The sequence below is a fragment of the Leopardus geoffroyi genome, chromosome A1, assembly GCF_018350155.1.
Source record: "Leopardus geoffroyi isolate Oge1 chromosome A1, O.geoffroyi_Oge1_pat1.0, whole genome shotgun sequence".
Lineage (NCBI taxonomy): Eukaryota > Metazoa > Chordata > Mammalia > Carnivora > Felidae > Leopardus > Leopardus geoffroyi.
This window is the reverse complement of record NC_059326.1, coordinates 123,924,024-123,950,093: the sequence shown is the minus strand read 5'-3', so window position 1 is coordinate 123,950,093 and position 26,070 is coordinate 123,924,024. Positions and strand designations below refer to the sequence as shown.

The 26,070-nt window shown below is 36.9% G+C and overlaps 1 protein-coding gene across 8 annotated transcripts in view; it reads left to right on the top strand.

Moving 5' to 3' along the window:
- SLC38A9 (solute carrier family 38 member 9) overlaps positions 1-26,070 on the top strand; it is an 86,383-nt gene that overhangs the window by 23,159 nt on the left and 37,154 nt on the right. For 3 of the 8 annotated variants that reach the window (XR_006715932.1, XM_045493435.1, XM_045493428.1), the window contains 7 exons: positions 12,704-12,836; positions 17,214-17,335; positions 17,469-17,532; positions 17,762-17,855; positions 19,606-19,776; positions 22,518-22,577; positions 25,729-25,923. Coding sequence is in view for 7 of the 8 variants with exons in the window: in XM_045493435.1 (XP_045349391.1) it covers positions 12,704-12,836; positions 17,214-17,335; positions 17,469-17,532; positions 17,762-17,855; positions 19,606-19,776; positions 22,518-22,577; positions 25,729-25,923 (839 nt within the window). In the remaining variant the exon portion in view is untranslated. Of the gene's footprint in view, positions 1-10,816; positions 10,902-10,923; positions 11,022-11,156; positions 11,209-12,703; positions 12,837-17,213; positions 17,336-17,468; positions 17,533-17,761; positions 17,856-19,605; positions 19,777-22,517; positions 22,578-25,728; positions 25,924-26,070 lie in introns of those variants that run through there. The other 5 variants (XM_045493459.1, XM_045493449.1, XM_045493468.1 and 2 more) reach the window with 4 other exon arrangements.

The window sequence follows — 26,070 nt, the reverse complement described above, 5'->3', positions numbered from 1 at the left end:
TTTTAAGAGTCTCTTATGCTTTGGCTCTCTCTCCCACTCTAACCTCTTTTTTTTTCTTTTTTTTCCTTCCCCTCCCCCATGGGTTTCTGTTAAGTTTCTCAGGATCCACCTAAGAGTGAAAACATATGGTATCTGTCTTTCTCTTTATGGCTTATTTCACTTAGCATCACACTCTCCACTTGCATCCACGTTGCTACAGAAGGCCATATTTCATTCTTTCCCATTGCCACGTAGTACTCCATTGTGTATATAAACCACAATTTCTTTATCCATTCATCAGTTGATGGACATTTAGGCTTTTTCCACAATTTGGCTATTGTTGAGAGTGCTGCTATAAACATTGGGAAAAAGTGTCCCTATGCATCAGTACTCCTGTATCCCTTGGGTAAATTCCTAGCAGTGCTACTGCTGGGTCGTAGGGTAGGTCTATTTTTAATTTTTTGAGGAACCTCCACACTGTTTTCCAGAGAGGCTGCACCAATTTGCATTCCCACCAACAGTGCAAGAGGGTTCCCGTTTCTCCACATCCTCTCCAGCATCTATAGTCTCCTGATTTGTTCATTTTGGCCCCTCTGACTGGCGTGAGGTGATATCTGACTGTGGTTTTGATTTGTATTTCCCTGATGAGGAGCGACGTTGAGCATCTTTTCATGTGCCTGTTGGCCATCTGGATGTCTTCTTGAGAGAAGTGTCTATTCATGTTTTCTGCCCATTTCTTCACTGGATTATTTGTTTTTCGGGTGTGGAGTTTGGTGAGTTCTTTATAGATTTTGATACTAGCCCTTTGTCCGATATGTCATTTGCAAATATCTTTTCCCATTCCGTTGGTTGCCTTTTAGTTTTGTTGATTGTTTCCTTTGCTGTGCAGAAGCTCTTTATCTTCATGAGGTCCCAGTAGTTCATTTTTGCTTTTAATTCCCTTGCCTTTGGGGATGTGTCAAGTAAGAGATTGCTACGGCTGAGGTCAGAGAGGTCTTTTCCTGCTTTCTCCTCTAGGATTTTGATGGTTTCTTGTCTCACATTCAAGTCCTTTATCCATTTTGAGTTTATTTTTGTGAATGGTATAAGAATGTGGTCTAGTTTCAACCTTCTGCATGTTGCTATCCAGTTCTCCTAGCACCATTTGTTAAAGAGACTGTCTTTTTTCCATTGGATATTCTTTCCTGCTTTGTCAAAGATTAGTTGGTCATACTTTTGTGGGTCTAGTTCTGGGGTTTCTATTCTATGTCATTGGTCTATGTGTCTGTTTTTGTGCCAATACCATGCTGTCTTGATGATTACAGCTTTGTAGTAGAGGCTAAAGTCTGGGATCTTGATGCCTCCTGCTTTGGTCTTCTTGTTCAACATTACTTTGGCTATTCGGGGTCTTTTGTGGTTCCATATGAATTTTAGGATTGCTTGTTCTAGCTTCGAGAACTAGAAGCTATTTTGATTGGGATTGCATTGAATGTGTAGATAGCTTTGGGTAGTATTGACATTTTAACAATATTTATTCTTCCAATCCATGAGCATGGAATGTTTTTCCATTTCTTTATATCTTCTTCAATTTCCTTCATAAGCTTTCTATAGTTTTCAGCATACAGATCTTTTACATCTTTGGTTAGGTTTATTCCTAGGTATTTAATGATTCTTGGTGCAATTGTGAATGAGATCAGTTTCTTTATTCTGTTGCTTCATTATTAGTGTATAAGAATACAACTGATTTCTGTACATTAATTTTGTATCCTGCAACTTTGCTGAATTCATGTATCAGTTCTAGCAGACATTTGGTGGAGTCTATTGGGTTTTCCATGTATAATATCATGTCATCTGCAAAAAGTGAAAGCTTGACTTCATCTTTGCCAATTTTGATACCTTTGATTTCCATTCGTTGTCTGATTGCTGATGCTAGAACCTCCAACACTATGTTAAACAACAGGAATTAGAGTGTACATCCCTTTTGTGTTCCTGATCTCAGGGAGAAAGCTCTGTTTTTCCCCATTGAGGATGATATTAGCTGTGGGCTTCTTATAAATGGCTTTTATGATGTTTAAGTATGTTCCTTCTTTCGCGACTTCTCGAGGGTTTTTATTAAGAAAGGATGCTGGGGGCGCCTGGGTGGCTCAGTCAGTTGGGCGGCCGACTTCGGCTCAGGTCATGATCTCACGTTCCGTGAGTTCGAGCCCCGCATCGGGCTCTGTGCTGACAGCTCAGAGCCTGCAGCCTGTTTCAGATTCTGTGTCTCCCTCTCTCTGACCCTCCCCCGTTCATGCTCTGTCTCTCTCTGTCTCAAAAATAAATAAACGTTAAAAAAAATTAAAAAAAAAAAAAAAAAGAAAGGATGCTGAATTTTGTCAAATGCTTTTTCTGCATTGATTGACAGTATCATATGGTTCTTATCTTTTCTTTTATTAATGTGATGTATCACATTGATTGATTTGCGAATGTTGAACCAGCCCTGTAGCCCAGGAATGAATCCCACTTGATCATGGTGAATAATTCTTTTTATATGCTTTTGAATTCGATTTGCTAGTATCTTATTGAGAATTTTTGCATCCATACTCATCAGGGATGTTGGCCTGTCGTTCTCTTTTTTTACTGGGTCTCTGTCTGGTTTAGGAATCAAACTAATTCTGGCTTCATAGAATGAGTCTGGAAGTTTTCCTTCCCTTTCTATTTTTTGGAATAGCTTGAGAAGGATAGGTATTATCTCTGCTTTAAATGTCTGGTAGAATTCCCCTGGGAAGCCATCTGGGACTGGACTCTTATTTGTTGGGAGATTTTTGATAACTGATTCAATATCTTTGCTGGTTATGGGTCTGTTCAAGCTTTCTATTTCTTCCTGTTTGGGTTTTGGAAGTGTGTGGGTGTTTAGGAATTTGTCCATTTCTTCTAGGTTGTCCAGTTTGTTGGCGTATAATTTTTCATAGTATTCCCTGATTATTTCTGAGGGATTGGTTGTAATAATTCCATTTTCATTCATGATTTTATCGATTTGGGTCCTCTCCTTTTTCTTTTTGAGAAGCCTGGCTAGAGGTTTATCACTTTTGTTTATTTTTTCAAAAAACCAACTCTTGGTTTCATTGATCTGCTCTACAGTTTTTTTAGATTCTATATTGTTTATTTCTGCTCTGATCTTTATTATTTCTCTTCTTCTGCTGGATTTGGGGTGTCTTTGCTGTTTTGCTTCTATTTCCTTTAGGTGTGCTGTTAGATTTTGTATTTGGGATTTTTCTTGTTTCTTGAGATAGGCCTGGGTTGCAATGTATTTTCCTCTCAGGACTGCCTTCGCTGCATCCCAAAGCATTTGGATTGTTGTATTTTCATTTTCATTTGTTTCCATATATTTTTTAATTTCTTCTCTAATTGCCTGGTTGACCCATTCATTCTTTAGTAGGGTGTTCTTTAACCTCCATGCTTTTGGAGGTTTTCCAGACTTTTTCCTGTGGTTGATTTCAAGCTTCATAGCATTGTGGTCTGAAAGTATGGATGGTTGATCTCAATTCTTGTATACTTATGAAGGGCTGTTTTGTGACCCAGTATGTGATCTATCTTGGAGAAGGTTCCATGTACACTCGAGAAGAAAGTATATCTGTTGCTTTGGGATGCAGAGTTCTAAATATATCTGTCAAGTCCATGTGATCCAGTGTATCATTCAGGGCCCTTGTTTCTTTATTGATCCTGTGTCTAGATGATCTATCCAATGTTGTAAGTGGAGTATTAAAGTCCCCTGCAATTACCACATTCTTATCAATAAGGTTGCTTATGTTTGTGATTAATTGTTTTATATATTTGAGGGCTCCCGTATTTGGCACATAGACATTTATAATTGTTAGCTCATCCTGTTGGATTGACCTTGTAATTATTATATAATGCCCTTCTTCATCTCTTGTTACAGCCTTTGATTTGAAGTCTAGTTTGTCTGATATAAGTATGGCTAGTCCAGCATTCTTTTGACTTCCAGTAGCATGATAGATAGTTCTCCATCCCCCCATTTCAATCTGAAGGTGTCCTCAGGTCTGAAATGATTCTCTTGTAGACACCAAATAGATGAGTCTTGTTTTTTTATCCATTCTGATATCCTATGTCTTTTGGTTGGAGCATTTAGTCCATTTACATTCATTGTTATTATTGAAAGATACGGGTTTAGAGTCATTGTGATGTCTGTAGGTTTCATGCTTGCAGTGATGTCTCTGGTACTTTGTCTCACAGGATCCCCTCTAGGATCTCTTGTAGGGCTGGTTTAGTGGTGATGAATTCCTTCAGTTTTTGTTCGTTTCGGAAGACCTTTATCTCTCCTTCTATTCTAAATGACTGACTTGCTGGATAAAAGATTCTCGGCTGCATATTTTTTTCTGTTCATCACATTGAAGATTTCCTGCCATTCCTTTCTGGCCTGCCAAATTTCAGTAGACATATCCATCATGAGTCTTATAGATCTCCCTTTATATGTTAGAGCATGTTTATCACTAGCTGTTTTCAGAATTTTCTCTTTATCCTTGTATTTTGCCGGTTTCACTATGATAAGTCGTGCAAAAGATCGATTCAGGTTGCATCTGAAGGGAGTTCTCTGTGCCTCTTGGATTTCAATGCCTTTTTCCTTCCCCAGATCAGGGAAGTTCTCAGCTATGATTTCTTCAAGTACACCTTAAGCACCTTTCCCTCTCTCTTCCTCCTCTGGAATCCCAATTATGCATACATTATTTTGCTTACTTATGTCACTTAGTTCTCTAAGTCTCCCCTCATACTCCTGGATTTTTTTATCTTTCTTTTTCTCAGCTTCTTCTTTTTCCATAATTTTATCTTCTAATTCACTTATTTTCTCCTCTGCCTCTTCAATCCAAGCTGTGGTCACCTCCATTTTATTTTGCAGCTCATTTATAGCATTTTTTAGCTCCTCCTGACTGTTTCTTAGTCCCTTTATCTCTGTAGCAATAGATTCTCTGCTGTCATTTTCTGTTATATTGCTTAAATCATTTTTGATCAATTCGTGAGCTGTTGCTACTTCCTGGAGTTTCTTTTGAGGAGAATTCCTCCATTTCATCATTTTGGATAGTCCCTGGAGTGGTGTGAAACTGCAGGGCTCTTCCTATGTGCTGTCTGGAGTAACTTGTGTTGGTGGGCGAGGCCGCAGTCAGTCCTGATGTCTGCCCCCAGCCCACTGCTGGGGCCACAGTCAGACTGGTGTGTACCTTATCTTCCCCTCTCCCAGGGGCAGGACTCACTGTGGAGTGGTGTGGCCTCTGTTCGGGTTACTTGCACACTACCAGTCTTGTGGTGCTGCTTCGATGGGATCTGGCGTATTAGCCGGGGTGGATCTGCAAGGCGCGCAGGGGCTAGAGGGTCAGGCTCAGCTCACTTTGCCTTTGGTGGTCCGCTTAGGGAGGGGCCCTGTGGCACCGGGAGGGAGGCAGACCCATTGGAGGGATGGACCCGCAGAAGCACAGTGTAGGGTGTTTGCACGGTGCAAGCAAGTTCCGTGACGGGAACTGGCTCCCTTTGGGATTTTGGCTGGGCGAGGGAGATGGCGCTTCCCAGTGCCTTTGTTCCCCACCAAGCTGAGCTCCGTCCTCCCGGGCTCAACAACTCTCCCTCCCGCTCTCCGAGCAGAGCTGTTGACTTATAACGTTCCAGATGTTAGGTCCCACTAGTTGTCAGAACACACTCCGTCCAGCCCCTCCGCTTTTGCAAGCCAGACTTGGGGGCTCTGCCTTGCTGGGTGGGCTGGCTGCCCCTCCACTGTCCTGGCTCCCTCCCGCCAGTCTGTGTAGCGCGCATCGCCTCTCCACCCTTCCTACCCCCTTCCGTGGGCCTCTCGGTCGCTTGGCTCCAGAGAGTCCGTTCTGCTAGTCTTCTGGTGGTTATCGGGGTAAATTAGGCAGATGTGGGTGGAATCTAAGCGATCAGCAGGACGCGGTGAGCCCAGCGTCGTCCTTCGCCGCCATCTTCCTGCCCTCTTCCACAGTTGACTTTTTATAGCAAAAAGTAGATAACTTGTATTTAAGTTTGACACTCTTTAAGGTATTTTGCCAAAAGATAACCAATAAATTTCTTTTTGTGTGTGTGTGTTTAATTATTTATTTTTGAGAGGGAGACAGGGAATCCTAAGTAGGCTCCACGCTAGCAGCACAGGGCCTGATGCGGAGCTCAAACTCACGAACCGTGAGATCATGACCTGAGTCCAAATCCAGACTCAGATGCTTAACCAACTGAACCACCTAGGCACTCCTATAACAAGTAAATTTCTGTATGATACAGAAGATGTTATGGTCCCTTTTGATCTCATTTCTAAATTTTTAAAAAATGTGTTAAAGACCTGTTTTTAAAGTCTTTAATCACATATGTGTACAGAAGACTGTATAGCTCTTAAGTACAATTTTAAAGATAATTATAAAGCCAATACCTGTACAACCAACACCAAGGTCTAGATATAACAGCACCTCATATGTTCCTCATATGTCTTTCACCAAACACTCTTCCTTCCTCTATAGGTAAACATCTTCTCCCATTTGTGTGACCCTTTCCCTACTTTTCATTATTTGTCTCTGTATCCCTAAAATACTGAAATCAGTTTTACATTTTTGTAGACTTCATGTAAATGAGATCATACTGTATGTATTATTTTGGAATTTTTGTTTATAATTTTCACCCAAGTTGTGTGTAATAATAGTTCTTTCCAGTGCTTTCTGGCATTTCATTCTATGAGTATCTGCAGTTTATGTATACATTCTACTGTTGTTGGACATTTGAGTTGTCTCCAGTGTGGAGATCTTACAAATAACATTCCTATAAACATTAGTCTATGTGTATTTAGCATACATGTGCAAGAACTTCTCTAGGATACATTTCTGGGAGTGCACTTGCTTGGTAGTGGTGTATGTGTATATTCAACTTAACTGGATAATGCCAAACTCTTTTCTACAGGAATTCTATCAGTTTACATTTCCACTATATTGTATAACAGTTTCCATTACATTATCTCCTACTAGTGCTTGGTATTGTCAGATTTTAAAATTATAGCAATTTATAATTTTAAAATTATAGCAATGGAATCTCATGTTTTCTTACAAGAGAATGAAGCCATTCATGGGATTACAGGTGATTGTGTTTGTTAGCTTTTTTTTTTTTTTTTTTTTTTTTTTTAATTTTTTTTTTTCAACGTTTATTTATTTTTGGGACAGAGAGAGACAGAGCATGAACGGGGGAGGGGCAGAGAGAGAGGGAGACACAGAATCGGAAACAGGCTCCAGGCTCTGAGCCATCAGCCCAGAGCCCGACGCGGGGCTCGAACTCACGGACCGCGAGATCGTGACCTGGCTGAAGTCGGACGCTTAACCGACTGCGCCACCCAGGCGCCCCGCTTTTTTTATACTTTGTAGACTATTTACACTTACCTCTTTAGCTACCACTCCATTTCTTTTGTTCCTTTTTACAGAAGACTCTTTGCAAGGATTATTTATATTCATCGTATCCAGTTTTTCTCTTGATCCCAATTCAGACAGGCTTTTGCCCTTACTACTCCACTGAGACTACTCATATCAAAGTCACTGGTGGTCATTTCATTGATCAGTTCCCATCTCATTTGTCTTTGCAGTAGCATTTGACACAATCATTCTGTCCTGAAAAATTTTTAATTGGTTTGAGGATAACTCAAATTAACCAGATTAACATCCTGAGTTGATTTTTGTACAGGTTGCTTCTCATTTTGTACAGTATTTGATACTTTGATTACTCCCTCCATCATTTCTCCCCCCAAGTTTTATTTTAAATACTTTAAATGTACAGAAAAGTTGAAAGAATTATCCCCATAATTTTTCATTCACTTTTTTTCTGATTATAAAGGTAATACAAGTTTCAATGGTTGTAGTATGGTTATATAAGATGTCATCGTAGAACCTGAGTGGAGTGTTAATGGGAATACTTTCTGTACTATATTTCTAACTTCTGTATGACTCTAATTTATTTCAAAATAATGGGGCATTTGGCTGGCTCAGTTGGTAAGTGTGTGACTCTTGATGTTGGAATCATGAGTTTGAGCCCCACGTTGGGGATAGAGTTTACTTGAAAAAATTATTTCAAAATAAACTTTTTTGTAAAGTGTTACACCATACTTTACTCATCGTATTCTAATGAGCTTTTAATTTTTTTTTAATGTTTGTTTATTTTTTGAGACAGAGAGACAGAGTGTGAGTGGAGGAGGGGCAGAGAGAGAGAGGAAGACACAGAATCCGAAGCAGGCTCTAGGGTCTGAGCTGTCAGCACAGAGCCCAACGTGGGGCTCAAACCCACAAGCTGTGAGATCATGAGAGCCACCCAGGTGCCCTCTAATGAGCTTTTACAATACGCCATGTACTATTCTATGCCCTGAGAATATAAGAGTGACCAAATTGACAAAAGCCCCTCCTCTTGTGGATCTTAATTTACTGGAGGCAATAAAATATATTTACCAATAATAAATAAATATATATTGTGTTGGAGAGTATAAATGCTAAGGAGATCTTGTAAAGCAGAGAAGATCTATGAAATGACAAGGGTAAAGAACTGGGTTGAAATTTTAGCTATGCTGTCAAGGGTAGCTAAATACCTTATTCCACAAGTGAGGAAAGACCTGAAAGAAGAAGCCCTGCAGGTATTTAGGGAAAGGCCTTCAGAGGCTTTGTTTTTACCTGAAATTACTAACAAAGATCCTGGAGCAGGTGTTTGTTTATAGTGTTTCAGGAACTGTGAAGAGGCTGGTGTGATTAGTATGGTAAGCATTGAAGTCTAAGAGATGCAATGGGTGGGAGAGTTTGGCTAAGTCAGTTGAGTGTCTGACTCTTAATTTTGGTTCAGTTCATGATCCCAGAGTAATGGGATCAAGCCCTGCTTGATTCTGCTTAAGATTCTCTCTCTCTCTCTCTCTCTCTCTCTCTCTCTGTCTCTCTCTGTCTGTCTCTCTCACTCTCTGACTCTCTGCTCCACTCATGCTTCCTCTCTCTCTCAAAAAAAAAAAAAAAAAAAAATCAGATTGGAGGTCGTTTGAGTGCCATCAGCATATGCATGATATTTAAATTTATGTGACTAGATGAGACCATCAAGGCCATGACTCTAGATAGAGAAGAAAAATGCCACTGGATTAAACTCTGGGTTACTCTGATATTTGAGGGTTGGAATTAGAGAAGGAATCAGCAGAAGAGTCTGAGACTGGGGGTTCTTCCCTTTTGGATCATATCTTCATTGGCATGTGAGGTCTTCTGTGTCCTGGCCCATGTTTGCCTTATATATTACCACTTTTCCCACTACTTACAGTTTTCAAAAACACATCATGCTCTCTCTCCTTGTTTCTATGTGTTCTTACATATTTTTTGGAAACACTATTTCTTTCCTACTTTTTCCCGTATCTGTCTACCTCTGTATCTTTTAGGATTCACCTCAGGTGTTACTTCCTTAGTGGTCTGCCAGACATGGGTTAGCTTCTCCTTCTGTTTGATCACACAGTACACTGCACGTACCCAACACCACACAAGTCTGTCCACTCTTTCTTGCTCCCACTGTTTTTCATAAGCACTCACTCTCTTTTTCTATTTTTCCCCCTGGACTGGGATTGCTTACTTACCTGTCTCCTCCATCAGATTATGATCCTTCAGTTTCTATGTCTTAGTTATTATTAAATGTTTAGAACTATGCTTAACTATGCTTGGTTGGCACTTAAATAATATTTAATAAATTTTGAGAACCAGTACAAAATAATTAACCATAGTAGAGAAGATCCTTAGGCTCAGCCTTTGGTAATATTGAGTGAAACTGGAATGTAGAGCAGGATTTTTGTGAAAAAGGATGTTGTATAAGCACCAGGGAAAGCGAGAAACACATCAGCAAGTTGGAGGTTACCAATATTTTTGTTGTAGCAGCAAGAAATTTCTAGGTACAGTGGCTTGATTAACTTCTTTTCTGTCTTCATTGAAAATCTGCCTGTCAGACATAGCATTTTACCAAGGAGGAAGAAACAAGTACTGTGGGTTCATTATTTTGAATGTTTATTTGCTTGAGATTTTTAAATACTTGATTCCCTTTTCGTTTTTTAACAAACTACCCCAATTTGGCAGGTTTTGGAGGGCTTCAGCTTTCATGGAGATGTGAATAAAGGAACAAACAGCTTTAAGTCATAGGTCTTCACATTGAGTATGAACCTTAAAAGTCAAGGAATTGTTATTAACTTTCAGAGTATAACTGGTCAGTAGAAGGGTGGAGACAGATTTAAAAGCCAAAAGTTTTTAAGGAATGTAAGGAGTGGAACCTAGAAAAGGTGTTAGGTAGAAATAACATTTCTCTGTTTATAAGTTTGTTAAATGAATATATGGGATTTTGAGTCACATTTCTAAATATTTTAAAAATTTTGCTGGATGTTTAAGGTACATTTTGCGTCACATTTCTAAATATTTTAAAAATTTTGCTGGATGTTAAGAAAAAAATTTCTGTAGCATAACCATAAATACTTATAAGGTAAAACAAATATAACTTCTACATGAAATATCATAATTTATTTTCGCTGTGATACAGTTGAGCTACACTTCAAATGGGAAGTAATACTGATAGGGAGCAATCATGTGAAACCGTGTTCAAAAGAAAAAACCCAAATTTCAAAAGTATTTAATTCTTAATACTGTTCTCTGCATAATACTAATTTTAAAAATGTTTTCAGATCCAACTAAAGTTCAATTTAGAAATGCAATTTATATTTTTTGCTCTCAGATGAAGCTTTAACATATGTTTCTAATAATTTAGTTAAGGTATGCTGAGTTGGATATTTTTAAAGAGAATCTGTTTTGAAAAGATTCCAAAATATTTGTTTGAACAGGCACTCAGCATCTCGATGAAAACTGTCGGAAAAGAAAAACTTTCAGAGTCATTCTGCTCTCAGAGTACCCAAGCCAACTAAACTGGTACAGTTAACACTTTTGTTAGATGCCAGAAGCCAAAAAATCTAGCACTTCCTGGACTGCTTTTCAGCAAGGCCTTCAAGCCAATTTAGTGGTTGATATTAATACCGTTGAATTTTCAGAGTAAGAAGCTACAAGTAGAATATTTATACTTTTCTATCACTACCATTATTGTTAGTCTCTTTTAGTAATCCTTGATTAGTTGCATTCTCTCCTTTATGTTGACTTTAAGCTATAGTTCTTTCTTGAACTTTGCAGGATATCATTCTTACAAAACAAGAAATGAATGCTCTGTAGATTGTGACCCCAGGTATGATTAAACTGTTTCCTGGACATAAATATTTTACATTGCTTTTTAGTACTACTGATGCAGTAGATATGCAAATTATATAAAATACCATAGTGCTTTGGGAGGATTGGTAGTTACCTCAGACTACCAAATAGGGATAGTTTATTCAGCCTCTTACTGTTTCATTTTCTTTATATCCCCTTCATATTTATTGACATCCCTTAGTTCACTTAGTAATGATATGCTTAGTGTAGATATAATGTCACGTTGATCTCCATATCCATATTATTTGCTCTAGTAAGTGCTCTTCTTTAAGATATTTGGTGTATTGAATTGGAGAGTACCTGTCCTACTTAGGTGCTGTGGTGGAGAGTAAATAGCAAAAGGAAGATTCAGAGATTCTGTATACTAACTAGAGAGACAAGATTAAATTTAACATCTATACTACAATTTCTGTTATAGCTAGTAGTTGGAAAAAATAGCAGAAACTAAAATTTCAGTCACTTGGTTTTTCAGGTGATTTCACAGGACCAGATTAACTGTCTCCACAAATGACTAGCATAAATTTTAAGCTTCTTTCAGAACTATAAATATAGAAGAGTTATATGGAACCAGAGAAATCTGTTTTTTTTTCCTTCATTACTTGGATCTGTATGTAATCTGAAATAGCATATTACATGCAGTTTGGGGTACAGTATCATTTGTGACTTTGAAGGATCTGAGAGTCAGTGGAGGAAAGCAGTCCTTTTCATGCTACTCTGCCTGGTCTTTCTGTTTTGGAGTCCATTACTGGAAGCTTAGAAAGCAAATGGAAGGAGTTTTGTTAGGAACTGGCAGGGTTAATGACTGAAAATGATGATTGAAAACCAGAATCTACAGTTAATTGGGACACAGTTATGGGAAGGGAGTATACGCATAAATAATAACATAATAGGATTTGTTACTGAAATCCAAGAAAAGTAGAATGAGGCAAAATATCTCTGGTGTCTTGATGTTCCATTTGACAGTACTTTGGGTAAGTTTCACAAGGGAGATGGTTGAGATCACTTATCTGTATTTTATTTGTCATAGGAAGTAACATTGGCCCGTAAAGAAGGAATAGAGACTGTTGAGTAGAAGAACATTTATGTCAATAATTTCTCTGATTTAGTGCCAAAAGCCTTTTGAGAGAATATTCAAAGTTGTGTGGATCTAAATTTCATTGTTGAAAACTGTCAGCTGCTATATTTATTTTTAATAATTGATTGAAGCTCTTTCTGTTATGTCTCCTCTATTGCTAAATTCCTAAAGAGTAGAAAAGAGTGTTTATGATAGTATTAGAAGACAAAAGCTTTATTCTGTGGATTGGATAATGCTTCTTTTGTAAAATTTTCTTTTCCCACCAAAAGTGAGAAGTGAATGTCTTGCGGTGGTGCATCTCATTTCTAATGGGGGACAAGAAGTTATTTTCTTCAATGGCTGATTTCCAGAATTTCTGGCTGAATGTTCTTTGTCAAGTGTATATTCCCTTCTCTAGGCCTTTCTATATAGAGCCCACAAACATCGTCAATGTGAATGATGTCATTCAGAGGGTTAGCGACCATGCCTCTGCCATGAACAAGAGGATTCATTACTACAGCCGGCTCACCGCTCCTGCGGACAAGGCACTGGTAAGGGGAAAAACATGGCTAATTGTCTAAGGTTACATTGAAATGAACAGTGAACAGCATAAGCCAGGGGAACTCCCAGTGATTGAACTTTTTGCTGGCCATATTCCAAGGATGGCATCATGGAAAGTCAAGATAGTAATTAACACATGTCTTACATCTCAGGCTAGTTCATTCTTATCTAGCGTAACTTAGAGATTTGGAACAACCTCTCTATGTTGACAATAGCCTAAGAGATTTGTTGGATTAAATTCTGCTAGTCCCCAGTCCTAAGAGCTCTTTGGAGGACAAACTACTTCTGAAATACTTGAGGTTATTGATTAAAAACATAAATAATAACAAGTCTGGTTAGTCTGTTCAGTTTTTAAGTTTGAAGCTACGAGGGAAAGATGTTTTTAGAAATTTTCTGCAGGAATGGGAAACTGAAATACATGCAAATGTATAATATTTTTACTATTTAGCACTGTCCTTTTGTAGATAAAATACATAGGTCAAAGAGCAGATTTTAAACATTTTAGGTTTTGTGGGCCACATACAGTTACATATTCTTCACTTTTATTTTATGACCATTATAAATATAAAAACCATTCCTAGCAAAGGGGCTGTAAAAAATTGGTTTGAAGGCCAGATTTGACCCATGGACTATAGTTGTTGACTCTTGATCTTCTAAAATCTATATTATTTTAGGATCAGAAACATGTTGGAAATAATTTGTTTGCTTATAAGAATTATCATATATGAGATATTCAGAAACTTAAAGAAAAATGGAAATTTTAGATATTTACTAAAGGGCAATGATTAGGATATCACTTGAACATAGATATCTCACTAAAGCCTTCTGAGGTATTACGATCTCCTTTTGTATAGCCAAAATAAGGACATCCCAAATATTCTGAGTGTTGTCATTTTTTTCCCCAATTTTTTCACTTTTTCCTCCCCCAGGCATTTATATCAGTAGTTACAGTAAAGTCTTAGTTCTATAACAGAATTATCTCAGCCCTCTGTGGAGTAGAAGTAATCTAGTATCTCTGGGTCTAATTCAGACCTCCTAGGGGCTCTGCTTGTGGAAGCAAAGTTCAGAGATACTGACTGGGCCAGTCTAGGCCTGAATGGACATTGCTTGCCTGGAAATTAAGTCAGCATTGTACACCAAATTGAATACCTTTTGTTAACTGACAGTGAAATAACTCTAAATCAAAGTATATAAACAGTGGTCAACAGAGATCAAAAGGTAACAGTGTGATATGACCATTTTTAATGAATATATGTATACATCCATGCTCATTTTCTGAGAATTCCAAAATTATTTTTCTTAAAAGATTTTTAAGGGCAAAACAATGTGAAGCCGTAAGTGTCAGGATTTTATAGAATTAAACCTTTTATTTCTGAAAATTTCCTCATTTACCGTAATATTTTTATTTTAAAATCAGGAAGAGAAGAAAATTATTTGGCTGCCAACATCTCCTAGATCCTTGTTAATAAAAGCAGGGCCTGCACAAGCCAGCAGTATTGGCATCACTGAGAACTTACTAAAAATACAGAATCCTATTCTTTTTTTTTTTTTTTTTTAATTTTTTTTTTTCAATGTTTATTTATTTTTGGGACAGAGAGAGACACAGCATGAACGGGGGAGGGGCAGAGAGAGAGGGAGACACAGAATCGGAAACAGGCTCCAGGCTCTGAGCCATCATCCCAGAGCCCGACGTGGGGCTCAAACTCACGGACCGCGAGATCGTGACCTGGCTGAAGTCGGACGCTTAACCGACTGCGCCACCCAGGCGCCCCCAGAATCCTATTCTTTACTCCAGACTTACTGAATCATAATCTGTGCTTAACAATATCCCTGTGTCAATCACAGGAAAATTCAAGTTCGAAAAGCACTGCCCTAGATTACTATCAGAGTGTGGGATCCAATTCTCCATTTTTTCTGTAATTCCTAAGAATTGGGAGCTTCTTTTTTTTTTTTTTTTTAATGTTTATTTATTTTTGAGGGAGAGAGAGAGACATATAGCGTGAGTAGGGGTGGGGCAGAGAGGGGAGACGCAGAATCCCATGCAGGCTGCAAGCTGCAAGCTCCAGGCTCCAGGCTCCAGGCTCTGAGCTGTTAGCATGACTTGATCTGAAGTCAGATGCTTAACTGACTGAGTCACCCAGGGACCCCAAGAATTTGCAACTTCTTAACTTCTCTAGCTTGTAATCCTGCCCCCTATAACTTTTGATTTTCACTTTTTCTGACCTTTGCTATCATGGTTTATCTCCTGACTGATGCAGGCATGGCCCTTCCCCTTTTTCTTTTTTATTCCCAGGAGGAATGAGGATAAAAGAGAAGGCAATAAACCCATTTCCATATATGCCTTTTCATTCTTAAGTAGGCTTAATACTCAGTGTAGAGCCAAATGCAGGGCTTGAACTCATGACCCTCAGATTAAGAGTTGGATGCTTAACAGACTGAGCCACCCAGGTGCCCCTCCATATATGCCTTTTTATCTCTCAGAAGTAGTTGTTTCCAAAGCCACACCATGCATAACATTCGAGACATTCTTTTCCTACAAGATACCACCAATCATATGCATAAATAGAGAATGATTCGACACTTTCTTTTTGCACCAGTCCATATCTTGTCTTACTAGTGAGGCCCAGTGTTCCATCACTTCCTTGACATCTTCCCCAACTATTCTAGTCCCCGTTAATTTTTTGTCATTCCTTCCATATAGTATCCCACGCTTAATTTTTTTTATCTCTGATAGCCTTATCTGATTGCTTCATGTATCTTCCAGCTGGAATTTAAGCTTCTTAAAGTTGTGGACTGTATTTTTTTTCTTGAACACTAAACCTAGCACAAAGTTGTAAATTTACATACTAGGTGCTGAATATAAAAGATTGTTGATTTATGCCAGACAGCTCCTATGTCTTTAACTACTGTACTACTATATATAGGACTGCATATTCTCAAGAGCTATTCTCAGGGAGATGGGCATAGTTATACCAGAGTACTGTAATATCTTCCCTCCATAGGGAGGTAGAATTCAGAAAATATGTATGAGGGGGCAAGGTGGGAGCTATGTGTATAGGAAATATATTATCTGTTCAGTCGTCTGTGTGCTTTCAAACTCTCTTAGCTCCTTCCCTCTTGCTTACATACTCCATCTTTAAGAATTCTTGCTTTGCCTTTCCTTAGGCTGTGTTAGCTCACCTTTTTTTTCTTCTGCTTTTTAAATGCTTTAGTAAGCATTTAAAAGAATGGTCTATATTTATTTTTCCATTGTTTATCTTCTATTGACTCTCAATTCTTTTTTTTTTTTTAATTCAAGGTAGTTAACATACAGTATAGTCTTGACTTCAGAAGTAGAACCCAGTGATTGATCTCTTACATATGACAACCAATGCTCATCCCAACAAGTGCCCTTCTTAATGTCCATCACCCGTTCACCCCATCCTCCCATCCACCTCCTGTCCAGCAACCCTCAGTTTGTTCTCTGGATTTAAGAGTCTTTTATGGTTTGCCTCCCTCTCTATTTTTATCTTATTTTTCCTTCCCTTCCCCATGATTATCTATTGTGTTTCTCAAATTTCACATAGGAGTAAAATCATACGACATCTGTCTATGATTGACTTATTTCGCTTAGCATACTCTCTAGTCCCATCCACATTGTTGCAAATGGCAAGATTTCATTCTTTTTTTATCACAGAGTAGTATTCCAGTGTGTGTGTGTGTGTGTGTGTGTGTGTGTGTGTGTGTGTGTGTGTACACCGCCTCTTCTTTAATCCATTCATCAGTCACTGGACCTTTGGGCCCTTTTCGTAATTTGGCTATTGTTGATAGCACTGCTATAAACGTTGGGGTGCACATGCCCCTCAAATCAGCAGTTTTGTATCCTTTGGATAAATACCTAATAGTGCAATTGCTGGGTCATAGGGTAGTTCTGTTTTTAATTTTTTGGCTTTCAATTCTTTATAATTTGAGTTCCCTACCTACCTCTTTGGTAAAACCACTCTCACAGAGGAGTTCAGTGGCCACTTGACTCTTGAAATTCCCCTAACCTAAGGTCCAAATCTCCTTTATCTAGAATTCTTTAATCTCAGTCTTTGCTGACTCTTCTTTATTTCTCATGAAAATAAAGAGAAAAATATTTTGGCAGTTGTGTATTTTTAAGAATTCATTCTCATTTTACATGAACGGTTTATTATATTCTTGAAACTTTTTCCTTTAGATCTACTATATTTGGAAAGGATTTTTTATGTTAATAAATCAGAAATACGTGTTTATTTGTTCATGATACTTAGAAATGTGTCTAGAGTCAGGTAACCTGTTGTATAGAAAATATCCTGTTTTGCACATTTACTGGTTCTAACATTTCTCTGTGTTTCTTCTCTTACTAGATTGCTCCAGATCATGTAGTTCCAGCTCCAGAAGAGTGCTATGTATATAGTCCATTGGGTTCTGCTTATAAACTCCAAAGTTACACTGAAGGATATGGTAAAAACACCAGTTTAGTAACCATGTGAGTAAACTTAATTTTTGGAGCATTACTTAAACTATAAATAAATGAAAATTACTGGTTATTTTAATTTTTGTCTTAAGATATTTGAATAGTTAGACTCCATATTTTTACTGCTGTTACTCTGTGTTTTCAGTTTTATGATTTGGAATACCATGATGGGAACATCTATACTAAGTATTCCTTGGGGCATGAAACAGGTAATACAATTTTTCAGCATGCTTTTTGCCTGAATTTTTTTCTCTTCATATTGTAAGCTTTATAATAAAGGTTTTAATAAATCTATGTAAAATTTATTAAAAAAATAGGTAATTATACTTAATTTTACATTCTCAGGTTTTTATCATAATTGTTTAAAGTAACATAATATGGTTGCATATGAATTTATTCTAATATGATATATGTTGTTCTTTTTGTGTTTTTAAACAGGCTGGCTTTACCACTGGAATGTGTGTCATCATGCTGATGGGCATTTTAACACTTTATTGCTGCTATAGAGTAGTGAAATCACGAGCTATGATATGTAAGAGTTTGCCATGATAAAAATAGAGTAGCTGTTTGGGTATTAATAAGTATTTCCTGTTACAGTAGATCATTAATGTGTACATTCCATGTGTGTGTTAACTATTTTGTGCCTAAAGATTTACTTGTCTTATTCATAGCATTCAGCTGAACTGATATGTCAGTGAATTAGTGACTGCCTTTAAATTCAGAGAGGTTTGTAATTCTTTGCAGAATGCATTTACTTTGGTGCTAATTTCCTCATAAGAATAATTTTAAAGGTCATCTTTTAAAAATAAAGTCTTTTTCAGAACTAAATTGAGAATTCTATGATTCTTAACAGTTAATGGTAACTTTTGATCTATCCCTACCAAGAGATCTAAATGTTGGAATTCCCTAAAACTAGAAAATGTAACTAGAAAAATATGAAAATATGAACGTGTCCTTTGTAGTGAATTTGCAAAGTTTATTCATACGTTGCCTCTATTCATCTATAAATTCTGGATCAGAGAAATACCATTTTACATTGTTTTAAAATAGTTTAGGACTGAAATAGACATATATTGTTTCAGTGAATCTTAGCAATTCTAAGTCAAGAGACCAGATTTTGCCTTCAATTTTTTTTGGTGGGGAGGGGGTCTCTTAAGCACTGGTATATTTTCTCTTAATTTTATTATTTATTTATCCCATTCCCATTTATCCACAAGTCTCTTGGTGTTCTTATAGATCTGCTAAGTGCTATATATGATGTAAGCATTAGCCTTTTGGCTGTTATTTCATGTCAATTTCTTTTCCATTCAACAATTTAATGGCTTTAGTGTTATATGAGTTTGTTTATATCTGCCTGTCTTTTCCATTATAATTTCTTTCTTCATTTGGTAGAAAAGGGTAACCTTTCAGTGTCTGTTTTTACATTGTCTCCTAACTTTTCTGTTATTTAATTTTTTAATTCTTAGCTCAATTGTCTGAAATTATCATGTGGTATAAAGTATGACTCAGGAAAATTTTATTCCATACTGTTATTTAAGTATGCCAAATATTACTGGATAATATCTTCTGACTCTCACTGATGATTTTGTCTAGCCTTGATTTATCATTTGTTTTTATTAATTATATAATATGATACTATAATCTATTTCTTATATTATCTATACTGTTTCATTGGTCTATATTTCTTTTTTATGTGTTCTGTAATTTTTTAAGTTTTTTATATGTTTTATTTATTTTTGAGAGAGTGAGAGGCAGAGCATGAGCAGGGGAGGGGCAGAAAGAGAGGAAGACACAGAATCCAAAGCAGGTACCAGGATCTGAGCTGTTATCACAGAGCCTGATGTGGGGCTTAAACTCATGAACTGCATGATCATGACTTGAGCTGAGGTCAGACGCTCAACCAACTGAACCACTCAGGCGCCCCTTAATTTTTTTTTTTTTAATGTTTATTTATTTTTGAGAGGGAGAGAGAGAGAGCATGCACGAGTGGGGGAAGGGCAGAGAAGAGTCAGAGGATCCAAAGCGGGCTCTGTACTGGCAGACAGAGTTCAGTGTGGGGCTCAAACACACAAAGCATGAGATCATAACCTGAGCTGAAGTTGGATGCTTAACTGACTAAGCCATCCAGGTGCCCCTGTTCTATAATGTTTTTATATGATTTAATATCTAATATTTGGTGGTGGAATATTCTTAATATTTTGAGTTAATTGAGGGAACACAAATTATGATTATGGGATATATGATTAACATCTAATTTTATTCTTTCTTTTATGTTTATCTAGCATCAGTGGATACCACTACCTGGGAATATCCAGATGTCTGCAGATATTATTTTGGCTCCTTTGGACAGTGGTCAAGTCTCCTTTTCTCTTTGGTGTCTCTTATTGGAGCAATGATAGTTTATTGGGTGCTTATGTCTAATTTTCTTTTTAATACTGGAAAGTTTATTTTTAGTAAGTATCTATATCTTTAACATTAGTTACTTTTAGATACAGTAACTACTGAAATGTTTTAGTTTCAGCCTTAAATTCTGGACTTGGGATAAATAAAGCAAAAAGTCATTTTGTAATTCTGAAAAATATAGTTGATTCAGTTTGTTTTAATATCACAGATATACTTTTTATCCATTTATGAACTGTATATATATTTGTGCTTTCTATGTAAAAAGGATAAGGGACCTTTTTTGCCCCCTAGGTACAAAATTTTTCCCCCTTGGGAGCAATATTTTTTCCACTGAAAAAACATGATCTATGCTTATATCCACTCTGCACCCCAATTAATTACCATCATATATACAATTCTCTTTTTTACATAGAATTTAAATTCATAGAAACACATAAATCTTAGCCGTATAATTTTGACAAATGAATACATCCATGTAACCCACACCCCCTTCATTGAAACCATTCCATCTTCCTAGAAAGTAGTGATAATATTTATTATAAAAATTCAAGTTATTTGTTGCTATTATAAAAGAACATAATTTTTAAATTTTTTTTTTTTCAACGTTTATTTATTTTTGGGACAGAGAGAGACAGAGCATGAACGGGGGAGGGGCAGAGAGAGAGGGAGACACAGAATCAGAAACAGGCTCCAGGCTCTGAGCCATCAGCCCAGAGCCCGACGCGGGGCTCGAACTCACGGACCGCGAGATCGTGACCTGGCTGAAGTCGGACGCTTAACCGACTGCGCCACCCAGGCGCCCCAGAACATAATTTTTAGATGTTTATCTTGAATCTAGCGGATGTGTTGAACTCTTACTGATGCTAATTTTGTAGATTTACTTTGGATTTTCTGTTAAGATAGTTACCTCCTCCATGAGTAATGAAAACTTCCTAGCCAGTTATTACTTTCTAAGTGATTCATATGTGTATACATACATTTGTATTTATGTATGCCATACCCTTATATTTATATATGTATATACATACAAACACATACAACATATATATGTGTATGTATATATATATACATACACATATATATAGACATGCTTATCTTTTTTAAAGTGTAAAGTTGTATAGATGCAGTGCTGGTAGACATCCTTATATTGTTCCTGTGGAAATCATTCTGATGTTTCACCATTAAATATTATGTTTGTTGTGGGATATTGGTTACACCCTTTAGCAACTTAAAGATGTTCCTGCCTATTATTTTCTTAAGCAGTTTTATTCATGTGTATTGGATTTTATCAGATGCTCAATAATCTTGAGATGATCATAAAACTCTTCTTTAAATTGTTAATATGGTGAGTTAAATGAATACATTTTGTAGTATTTAAGTCATTCTTAATATTCTGTTATAAACTTAGTTTAACAGTCATGATATGTATTTTTTAGTTGCTTACTGGATTCTGTTTACTTTTGAAAGGAGTGTGGCTACTGTTTTATTTAGGACCTTTGTGTCTTTTCACAAGAGATATTACCCTGTGTGTGTGTGTGTGTGTGTGTGTGTTTTTTTTTTTTTTTTTTTTTTCTTTTCTCACACTGTCCTTGTTGAGACTTAGGACTGCTGTAAAAATTACCGTGAACTCTTTGGCTTAAAACAAGAGAAATTTATTCTCTCAGAGTCCTGGCAACCAGAAGTCCAAAATTGAAGTGTCACTAGGGCTCCACTCCCTTTGAAGCCTTTAGGGAAAGCTCCTTCCTTGCCTCTCCTAGCTTCTGGTGAAGAAGCCATAAAATTCATTTACGGCTTACCCTAACCAATACAACCTTATCATCACTTGATTATATCTGCAAAGACCCTGTTTCCAAATAAGATCACATTCTAAGGTTCCTATGGGCATGGATTTGGGGGGAGACTCTTCAACCTGGTATACTTGGTATCAGGGTTTTACTAGCCTTATTTAAGTCTTTGGCATCACGACGTATATAAAGATTTATAACTTCCAATCTTATCACTAATAACCCTTGAAGATAGCATAAAAACCTAGAGCACTAAACTCCTCCTTTTATCTTGAGAAGCATACAGTGGAAGTGAAGATGAATAATTCACATACTTTACTTTATGACCTGAAAATCTAATCCAACATTTTTATCATCACTTTTTAATGCTTATTAAGATTGTAAAAAATTAATATCAAACAGAATAAAGTAACAAGAAAACACTTTCTTTACCCATTCTCTCATTAACTATAGAATAATATGAATGCTCAGATATCTGCATATGCTTTTAACTTTGCTACTTCCTTTGGTGTAATTTAGTGGTTCTTGTGAGTAATAATTACTGTATAACCGTCAGTCTACAAAAGCATGTAGTATACTTTCTAAAAACTTTAAGTGGTTCTCCTGATAAGCTTGGCTATTATAAGTGTTGGTTTTCCCCTTCTTTATATAAGGTGTAACTATACTTACATATAAATTAGTGTGAGTATAAGAAAACAGTTGTACAGTTTGATTCCAGGGCTTTTACTAAATTCTGCCTTGTGGCTAGATTTTTTTTTTTTTTAATCCTCAATCATGTGAAAATTTTCCATAGTGAGAACTCTGAAGTCAATGGCATCATTTCTGTAAGTACAGAAAGCTGACAAAGGCGAAGCTGTGTTAACAATGAAGCAGTCTTGGTTCCTTGTACTAGGTATATTACCCCATGCTAGATCTTAAAAGATTTTTATAGATCAAAGATTTTAGAGGGTGATCGGTTTAACATCTTTTATTTGGTATTAAAATGTATTTTTTTCTCTAATTTTTAGATTTTATTCATCACATTAATGACACAGATGCTGTACTGAGTACCAATGATAGCAACCCGGGTAAGTAGCTTAGAATTTGAAGCTTAGCTTGTTTTTGTTTTGTTTTGTTTTGTTTTTAATGTTTATTTATTTTTGATTGAGAGAGTGAGAGAGAAAAAGAGGGAAAGTACACGCATGAGTGAGGGAGGGGCAGAGAAAAAAGGGGACAGATGATCTGATGTGGCTCTGAGCTGACAGCAGAGAGCCTGATGTGGTGCTCAAACTCATGAACCGCTGCCAAATCATGGCCTGAGCTTAACCAGCTGAGCCACCCATGTGCCCCTGTTTTGTTGTTTCAAGTTTATTTATTTATTTTGAGAGTGAGAGGGAGTGGGGGAAGGGGAGAGAGAATCCCAAACAGGCTCCATGCTCAGCATGGATCCCAACATGAGGCTTGAGATCACAACTGTGAGATCATGACCTGAACCAATATCAAGAGTCAGATGCTTAACCGACTGAGCCACCCAGGCGCCCCTTAGCTTGTTTTGTTTTGTTTTGTTTTTAATTTTCTACTTGACTTCAAAACGGATTTAAGGTAGAATATATTGCTTTATCTTAGGTAAATAATTAATGTAATATCATTATCATTATGTTAACTGAGCCACTATGAAATTTTCAGCAACTGGTGTCTTTAAAAAAAACAAACTCCATAAAACTTTGTGTTAATGTAAGCTAAACAAGGTTGAGTTCATATTATGCAATTCACAATTGTAACTAACATCTATAAAATCCATATTTGCCTATAAATAGTCAATACTTGTTTTTAAGAGCCTCTGTCTCTGCTAATTGTTTCAGAAGTCTAAAAGCATAGTTCTCAGTTTGTTAACTTTTTTAGATGTTTATTGTATTAGTTACTAATATTTAAGATACACAAAACTGTATGCTACAGAATAATTAATTTCCTGATAATGAACAAAGGTTAGTAAATACAGAAAAATAAATTGAAGGCTTAGCAAAAATATCTTAATTTCTTAGAAAAGTTTCCTTCAATTAATTTATTTACAATAAATCTTTGTAGCATGTGGATTTATCCATGATGGGCGTCACAGGGAAGGTAAATAACAAAGCTATGACAACCTTGTTAACAGTCTCACTGTTAAACTTGTACATCACCTAAGGCTTTTATGTATTTAGATTTCAAAGATACCAAATTGATATAATTTTTTTAAAGTTTTTATTCATTTTGAGAGAGAGAGAGAGGAAGAAAGAGAATCCAAAGCAGGCTCTGTGCTGTCAACACAGGGCTCGAACCCACAAACTGTGAGATCATGACCTAAGCAAAATCCAGAGATGGATGCTTAACTGACTGAGCCACCCAGGAGCCCCCAAGATGATAACATTTTGATGGATGAATGCACTGATCTCTGAGAAGACAGTTCATTCAATATATATTTTTTAAGCCTGTGTCAGGAACTGTTCTAGACTTTGGGGATGTAGGAGACAGGCAAAAGTCTCTCTCATGAAGCAACCATTTCAGTTTTTACTATTCAGTATCTTACTTTGCTCTTTAATTAAACCTATTAACCTGTATTTTGTTAACACTAGCAAATGAGTGAGTGAAGTACCAGCTTTTTTCTGGACAGGCACACACACCTTTGAATAATTATCCTAAAATATTTTGGTATAATTTTAAAATCTCTTCATACACTGATGATTTCAAGAACACCATCAGCAAAGTCAATTTACTTTACATAGTGGTATGTTGATACTAGCGCTTCCTGATTCATCTGCTTATTTTGAAGAATGTATTAAATAGTAAGAGTATGAAATAGTCCATCTCAGTTAATATAAAATTACAGCTGGCATTTTTGGATACTTACTGTATAGCAGGCATTAGTCTAAATGTTGTACAGTACCTCTTTGCTTCACTCTCTAGATGCAGAAACCAAGGAAGGCACAGAGAAACTAATGACTTGCCCAAGGTTACATAAGTATTAAGTGACAGAGTCATGCACGGTTCATTATTTAGTCAATTTATCTCCATAGCCTGTGCTTTTTACCACTGTAATTACTAGCACAAGAAAAATTCAACTTAATTTACTTCTGTCCAGACATAAAAGAAAAAAATACATGTTGAAATGCTGACTAAGTAGGGACAATGGGTGCCTCAGCAGTTGAGCATCCAACTTTGGCTCAGGTCATGATCTCACAGTTCATGAGTTTGAGCCCCACATTGGGCTCCCTGCTGTCAGCACAGAGTCTGCTTCGGATCCTTTGTCCCCCTCTCTAGGCCTCTCCCCAGCTGTGCTGTTCCCCTCTCTCTCAAAAATAAACATTAAAAGAAATAAAAATGCTGACTAAGCAAGAAAACTAAGTGTTTGGCTTTGTGGCATGCCAAGAAACAGATAGAGAATAAAATTAAAAACAACTTAAAATGAATGTATCGTTTTCTCTTTGACTAGTAATGAGTATGAATATTGCTCAGTAGGAGTATTTTTCACCAGCATTAAGAGTTCTTTTAAAAAGAGCTGATTATTAGGAAAAGTACTATTGTGAAAATAGAAACACAGAATGATGTGTATTGTCTCTCATTAACAAAAGAAATTACCATTTGAAGATCAGTGTTAGGAAAAATGTTTTACTCAATTCCCACTTCTCTGGATATCATCTAGGCTCTTAGGCTGCTGTAAAATGTGATAAACTTACGGGAGAATTATCCCAGATTGCTGGAATTCAAGGATTCTTAAGCTATAACCAACAATTCAGTGTTGGAAATACTGTGTCAGCTGTTTCAATGATGTCCATTTTTTATTCCAACCCGATAGATTTTGTTAAAAGAAACCTGCTCTTTGGCCTTTGTGTGGGTTATTAACATAAAAGTAACAAATCACCCTGAATATTTCTTACATCATTGTATAAATGAGATCAAATACCATTCATCCCAAAATTTTCTCTCTGGCAATGGAACCAAAGGATAGTTGGTGGGATATTTTATAGCTTCCCATAAAAATTAAGGATATACCTCAGAATTGTCTAAGATTCTACCACCTTTAATTGTTTGCAGATAAAAGAGTCCTATCCTATATCTAAATATAACCCTCCATTTTTTCCAGAAAGGGGAAACTTAATATTCATGAGACAAGTTGAGGTTGGTAGAACAAGTGTCAGTCTTTTGGGATACTCATTGTCTGTTCTTTGTGGTCTTCTCTTATCTGATGCTTTTCTGTTGCAGTGATTTGTCCAAGTGCTGGGAGTGGTGGCCACCCTGACAATGGCTCTATGATTTTCTATGCCAATGACACCGGACTGCAGCACTTTGAAAAGTGGTGGAATAAGTCTAAGACAGTGCCCTTTTACCTCATAGGGCTCCTGCTGCCACTGCTCAATTTCAAATCTCCTTCATTTTTTTCAAAATTTAATATCCTAGGTAAGCCAAGGCATTGTGTTATAGAGCTTCTGTGTAGTGGAGTACATGTTGGATTCTGTGGATACGGTCTGGCTGGGGAGTTAACCCACCAGGCCTGTTCATCTATGTTCACTTTGTTCACTTGTATGTTACCCTGCTTTTTGGTTT